The 7,455-nt window shown below is 35.5% G+C and overlaps 2 protein-coding genes across 2 annotated transcripts in view; one reads left to right on the plus strand and one right to left on the minus strand.

Annotated features, from left to right (window-relative positions):
• The window catches only part of pdzd7b (PDZ domain containing 7b), a 36,329-nt gene that overhangs the window by 26,402 nt on the left and 2,472 nt on the right, over window positions 1–7,455 (plus strand). The window contains exons 15-16 of the mRNA XM_016448723.1: window positions 2,153–2,253; window positions 2,337–2,502. Of these exons, the coding sequence (XP_016304209.1) occupies window positions 2,153–2,253; window positions 2,337–2,489 (254 nt within the window). The 3' untranslated portion in view covers window positions 2,490–2,502. The remainder of the gene's footprint in view (window positions 1–2,152; window positions 2,254–2,336; window positions 2,503–7,455) is intronic.
• LOC107659660 (leucine zipper putative tumor suppressor 2 homolog) overlaps window positions 6,336–7,455 on the minus strand; it is a 4,144-nt gene continuing 3,024 nt past the window's right edge. The window contains exon 3 of the mRNA XM_016448671.1: window positions 6,336–7,111. Within this exon, the coding sequence (XP_016304157.1) occupies window positions 6,482–7,111 (630 nt within the window). The 3' untranslated portion in view covers window positions 6,336–6,481. The remainder of the gene's footprint in view (window positions 7,112–7,455) is intronic.

Raw genomic sequence — 7,455 nt, forward strand, 5'->3', positions numbered from 1 at the left:
TGTGTGTGTGTGAGTGTGTGTGTGAGAGTGTGTGTGTGTGTGTGTGTGTGTGTGTGTGTGTGTGTGTGTCTGCCGCTCTCAAAACATTACAAACCAGCAGCTTAAGTGTGCTTTCTACAAGATCCCTGATCCTTCAGTCTGATCTGAACTGTTTGCGCGACACAAAGAAGCTGTTATTTAAGGATGAGCTGTTATGGAGGACAAAAAATACGCTGTTACTTGTTTTACATGTAAAGATGTTTCCTAAAAGTCTAAAACCAGCGGTTCTCAACCTTTTTGACTTGAACACCTTCATTGTCCAACACAATATTCAAAGATCTCCGTATTGGCTCAGATATTTCATCTGCTGTAATTATGAGAAAGCTGCTTGTTTTCAATCTATATGAACCGAAACTGGGAGTGTTGATATTAACTATGATTCATTTTATGATTCCAGAAGAGGCAACATTATGATTCAGTATGATCTTAAGTAAAAACAATTATTGAGTGGTAAAAAAAAAATTATATCCATTTGCATTCTTTAATGTTTTTTTTTTATGTTTAATATATAATGAAACAATTTTAGGTCATTCATACTAACGCTCATTGAAAAGCACTGTCTTAGTCACAACAACAGCAAAGAAAACAGCCTTAAAAAAGGATTTAATTATATGGTAAAAGAGGTTGTGAAAATCTCAGTTATCATGAAAATCTAAATTCATATTGAAACTAAATATTTTTATTAATGGAAATGTAAAAAATTATTTATAAAGATTATATTTAAAAAGATTTTAATTTATTTTTCTCAGAGAAATTTATTTACTTTTTTTTTTTCAAAATCTACCTCAAAATAAAATAAAAATCAAATCTATAGGAAAAATAAAAATCCACCTCCGCTTCTGCAAACTATAGCGAGCTCTTTTACATTACTATAAGGCTACAATTAACAACAGAGCCCAAACTTACATTTAATTATTATTTTTAACTGTAATTAATCAACACTCGAAATAAAATTGTATGCAAACATGTAAATTGCACTCAATGCAGTTTTTAAATTAACTTCTAAATTATAGTCTACAATTTCTATTTGTTGTTGTTGAAATATAATAATTTTCTATCATAACTTGCTTCATAAAAGATTTATTTAAATATACACTACAAGATTAAGACATCACTAACAGATAAAGCAAAAAATGAGTATATAGCCTGGTCTAATATGTAGTGAAATGCTCTTCTCTAGACTTGATTTCTCTAGCAACTGATGACTTGCCTGAGGTAGATGAAATGCTACGTGACACTTTATTTACAAGCTGTTTTAATCTCCTTCCGCGAGTGAAACACTGAGCAGTTACGTGAGGTGTGAGATGTTCATTCATGTTTATTTCGCGTTAAAGCTACTAGTAAAGAAGAAGGGATGCTGTTAGAACTGAAGTGTTTATACAGAGATCTGTCGCGCCAAAGCGGCATTTATTGTCTGAATTTCCTGAAAAATATTGAATGATTTGTTTGGTACACGTGCCTAGTTTAATAAAAATGTCTTAACTGGATCTTCCAGTAATATCTAAAAATTGAGTCAACTGGTGGATTAGTAGCACATCTAAGCTGCTTCACTTGGATGTTCTTCACAATATGTGACCCTGCAGCACAAAAGCAGTGTTAAGTCGCTGGGGTATATTTGTAGCAATAGCCAACAATACATTGTATGGGTCAAAATGATACATTTCTCTTTTATGCCAAAAATCATTAGGATATTAAGTAAAGATCATGTTCCATGAAGATATTTTGTACATTTCATACCGTAAATATATCAAAACTTAATGTTTGATTAGTAATATGCATTGCTAAGAACTTCATTTGGACAATTTTAAAGATGATTTTCTCAATATTTAGATTTTTTGCACCCTCAGATTCCAGATTTTCAAATAGTTGTATCTCAGCCAAATATTGTCCTATCCTAACAAACCATACATCAATGGAGAGATTATTTATTCAGCTTTCGGATGATGCATAACTCTCAATTTCGAAAAATTGACCCTTATGACTGGTTTTGTGCTCTAGGGTTATATGGAAGAAATAATCTGTTGCTGCTTCCGTTTCATCACAATTCTAATGTGTACAGTCTAATATGATTAACGATGTAAGTAATGATGTGCAGTGATTTGTGTGTGAGCAGGGATCAGTGTATCCGGAGGATCAGAGTCGCGGGTTCAGCCTGTGGTGAAGATCGAGAGGATTTTCCCAGGAGGAGCTGCGTCTGCTAGCGATGTTCTGCGGGTAACAGACGAAGCCCTGTTGATCTGAGTGTGTGTGTGTGTGTGGTTCAGTGCGAGTCAGTGGATCTGCTCTGTGTGTCTCAGGCTGGTTTTGAGCTGGTGTCGGTGGATGGCGTCTCTCTGCAGGCCGTCAGCCATCGGGACGCTGTGGAGATCATTCGACAGGCCTTCAGTAACAAGAACATCAACCCCATGGAGCTCGTGGTCAAAGTTCCCAGAGAGCCCAGAGTCTCATGACACGTGCCTTACTGTATGTATTACACACTCACCTGATTTATCATTCTAGAGTGAAGAACGAACTCTGCGACTCGCCACTCTCATGAAAACACAGCGACTCTTCAGTCAGAAGCTGCAAACTCTTAAAGATTACACTTCACATTAGCTTGAGCTTAAACCAGGAATACGTGCTTAAAACACGCTTGATGAACAGCCACGAACTCAGCAACATCCTACAGATTGTTCTGGAAACATGTCAGGAAAATAAACTCACCTTAGCTAACAAACTTAGATTATAAGAATATTGTGGGAACGTTGTTTTGAAGTGTTTCTAAAACGTTGAAATGTCCAGTCTTCTTGTCGTGGTTAGAAAGTTAAAGGTTACAAAAGTGTTTCTTGCAGCATTCTAATTTTTCACCCAAAATATAACATTATTTGAATGTTTATTTGTAATGTAATATTTTAAAATGTCCAGTTTTCCTGATGTTAATAGAACGTTATTTAAAGGTTACAAAAGCGTTTCTTACAACATTGTACTATATTTTTTACCCAAAATATAATTTGAAAGATTGTAAAATGTCCAGTTTTCTTGTCATGATTATAACATTATTTAAAGGTTACACAAATGTTTCTTACACTGTTCTACCTTGTCACCCAAAATGTTATTTTAATGTTTATTTTTAATGTTTTATCAACGTTAAAATGTCCAGTTTTCTTGCTGTGGTTAGAACGTTATTTAAAGATTACAAAAACATTTCTTGCAACATTCTACTAACTTTATTTTTAACGAAATATGACATTTAAACATATTTTTAACTTTCTAAGAACATTAAAATGTCCAGTTTATGACGTTATTTAAAGGTTATACAAATGTTTCTTACAACCTAAATTTTTACCCAAAATGTATCATCATTTGAAAGTTTATTCTCAATATTCTAAGAGTGTTATCTAAAGGTTACAAAAATGTTTCTCAAAACATTCTACTAATTTGTTTTTTACCCCAAAACAACATTTGAACGTTTATTTTTAATATTCTAAGAGCGTTACAAAAACGTTTCTTAGAACGTACAAAGAACAAGAACATTTTGAGAATAATCTCAATGTTTTCTCAACGTTATGAGAATATATATCAAACATATTATTAAAGTTCTAAAAACATTCCATAAACATTACTTTAAGAACGGTTTGTCCCAACAATTATCTAACTTTAAAAAAAAACATTAGTGAATGTTGTGTTTGTTAATAAGAATAAATCCTGGTTTAATTGCTCTGGTGACACTGAGTTATTACAAAGATCAGTAGTCAGAAATATTTGCTGTGGCTGTTTAAGAACATAAATACTGAATAAAATACCAGCGAATGTGAGTTATTGCAGGTGTTTAATTACAAACAGCTCATAGGAACATTAAATATGCTGCACGAAAAATATACAATGCATTGGCTTCATACAAATACTGTTAATTAAAAAATTACACCACCACCACAATCACCCACGAGATACAAGCAACGCTTTGGTCTAGTCACAGTGGCTTTTATATGTACGCATCTATCTATATTGTTCAGTATTATGTGACCGTATGTGTGCAGTAATGGGTTTATTTTGGTACAAATATAACAGTCAATAGCTTTTTTGAAAGAAGAGTTTATGTTCCTCACATTAGTGTTTAATAGCGGCGCGTTCAGCTCCTGTCAGAATTACTGCTGCTCATGTCCTCCGACTCTGAAATGATTTGAGTTATAGATTATTATTGAACACCAATACGGATGCAGCTTTGTTGCTGTTGATAAGAGCAAAATACTTCATAAATGCACTATTGAAGAACAGAATCATTTTATTTTTACATGAGAGCAGCTTGAGTTTCTAACTTGGTAATTATGCGTTCAGCAAAGACATGAGCAGCGTTTACTAATCAGATGCTCAATTACAGTAATTCTGACACGATGTGATCGCAGGATAGACTCCTTTTTTTATGTGAGACTCGATGCTGATGTGCAGAGAATTTTGGGATATCGCATAAAAAGCTTGTGGATGGAAAAGCCAAGATGCACAAAATATTAAAATGTGCATAAAAAAAAACGTGCTCAATTGAGATGGATACATTATTTTATTTTTATTTTTTTGGCACGAAAACATGTGCTTAAATTATGATGGAAACGCGTTTACAGAATCAATTCCTGAATGTGCATCAAACATGAATTTGTCTCAGCGTGTTAATTGGATGTTAATTGGTTGATAACTGGACTAACCAGTGGGCCGATCTCATCACACACCATCCCAAATACTGTTTTAGTTGTTCTGAAATATCTGAGCCTACAACAATGTTTTACTGCCACATTAAAAAAAATAAAACAAAGTGAATTTCTCACATAGAAGCTACCGGAGCAGTGTTGTTTCTCTCAATTTTTTTTCTCTCAATGTAAACTTCATTTTCAAAATATTACGACTTTAATCTCGCATTTCTATGACTTAGATCTGGTAATTTTGACTTTATTCTCAAAATATTGCCACTTTAATCTACATTACTACAACTTTAGTCTCGTCATTTTGACTATTTTCAAAATATATAAACTTCAATCGCACAATATTATGACTTCTTTTTTTTTTTTTTTTTAATATTACGACTTTACCCTCGTATTTTTATGCCTTTATTTTTTGTATTGAGCTACAACTTTTCTCATAATTGTAACTATTTTCAAAAAACTTTAGTATCAATACTTTAATCTCATACTTCTGTGACTTTATTCTTGTATTGCTAGGACTTAGTTCTGGTCATTTTGACTTTATTCTCAACATTTTATAACTTAAATCTTACAGTGCTGTGACTATTTATATTTCCACAATGTACATTTTTTTAAATTTTTTTACATGTCACCAAAACACCGTCATATGAGCCAAAGTCTCAAAATGATTTGGTATAATCCCTCCCACATTAGAACAGTCTCGCATGATTGTGTACCAAACGTCAGGCATCCGAACGCAACATAACATGACAACGTTTCACTCTGATGTGCAGATAACTTTTGTAGGAAAAAACAGCCTCAGCTTCCCCGTCTGCAGCAACTTTTTAGCATTTTAAGAGTGATTTACTTGCACCAAAACAAAGGCGCTTTCTCAAATTTTATGCGATATTCCAAGATTAATTCGCAACATTGGATGGAAACGTAGCTAATGACACAAAAGTGCACTTCTGTGAGTTTACAAACTGTGTGCCCAAAATGACAGTCAATTTAATGAAGTTGCACCAATTATTGGGCCACATAAATTATGTAGTGTACTTAAAAACGGCATTGAACTCCGTGCCGTCTGCAGTAGATTAGGAGCAGTTCACACAGAACGCGTTTTCCCCATTCCACTGTAATATTACCTTGTTTTTCTATGCAAGACAGATGCGTTTGCAGCGTTCCATGCATAAAATGGCACTCTAAAAATGCAGTGCTCAACTTAAAAGTTGTTCAACTATCAAAAAAACACGTTTTTCCCCGTTCCACTGCCCATGTGTCAAAAACGCGTTCTGTGTGAACGGCCCCTTACTCCGATTTGAGAATAGTTTTGTCAAATGATTAATCGCTATTAATCACATCCAAAATAACAGTTTTTGTTTACATAATATATATGTGTGTGTGTGTGTGTGTGTGTGTGTGTGTGTGTGTGTGTGTAATTTATTCAGCTTTCAGATGATGCATAAATCTCAATTTCATAAGATTGACCCTTATGACTGGTTTTGTGGTCCAGGGTCACATTTAAGAAAAATGTTTATATATTAAATATATTTATATATAATAGAAATTAAATGAATATAAATATATACATGTAAATATTTTAAAAAAATATATACTGCATGTGTGTTTATTTATATAAATATTCACAGCACATGCACATCACATACACAAACTTATTTTGGATGCGATTAATCGCGATTAATTGTTTGACAGCACTATTTGAGAACAGAACTTAGTTGCATTTTACGCAGAGCACAATCTGAAATGAGTGCGGCAGTAGACGATTACTTGTTTCAGATCTCGGTCGCAGTGATGTCGTCGAACGTGACTTCGTTTCCGCTGCTGTCGTCGTCCTGTTCTCGGGACTCCAGCTCGAGGCTGAGCTGACGGAGCGATCGCTCCAGATCTCGGTTCCTTTTATACATCTGCACGTAGTTCTGCTGCAGCTGTGTTTGATATCGAATCACTTTATCCTTCTCCTCCTCCCAGCTCTTTCTCTCGCTCTTGAACGCAGACGTCTGATCGGAGGAGTGCTGGCGTTCGTAAGCGAGCTCCGCCTTCAGGCGATCGATCTGCTGCTTTGAGGCTTTCAGTTCCTCGCTGTCGTCGGCGCTCGAGGCGCTAAGGTCTTCCAGACGGCTTATTTTGTCCCGGAGCAGCTCGTTCTCGCTCTTGCGGCACTGCAGCTCGTTCTCGCAGACCTCGAGCTCTAGCGTCCGTGTGTGAGAGGCCGTGTGCACCTCCTGCAGCTGACTCTGACACGTCTGCAGCTCGGCTCGAACCTCTCGCAGCTGTCCTCGTAACGTCACCAGCTCACCGACGCGCTGCGCCAGATCGGCCTGCAGGTCCTTCAGCTGCTGCTTCAGCAGTGAGATCTCTCCAGACTTCTGACACACCTGAGAGAAATGCAACAAGTTTAGAACCTAGTGCTGCACGATAAATCGCATTGAAATCACAATCACATCTTGTCAGTGAAGCACGGTTCTGTGATCAGTAGTAAATGTCCAGAAGAAATCCCTATAGCGTTAGCTGAATAAACAAGATTTAACTGCTTTCAGTGATTCAGCGCGACTAATAAACACAGGACTATGACAATATATGATTTATCTGAGTTCTTATTATTAGAATTTTCATTATAATAATGTATATGTGAGCCTGGAGCACAAAAGCAGTCTTGCGTGTCAATTTTTGAAATTTGAGAGTTATGCATCATCTGAAAGCTGAATAAATAATCTTTCCATTGATGTATGGTTTGTTAGGATAGGAC

This window comes from Sinocyclocheilus anshuiensis, unplaced genomic scaffold (genome assembly GCF_001515605.1).
Source record: "Sinocyclocheilus anshuiensis isolate Anshui unplaced genomic scaffold, SAMN03320099.WGS_v1.1 scaffold75, whole genome shotgun sequence".
Classification (NCBI taxonomy): domain Eukaryota; kingdom Metazoa; phylum Chordata; class Actinopteri; order Cypriniformes; family Cyprinidae; genus Sinocyclocheilus; species Sinocyclocheilus anshuiensis.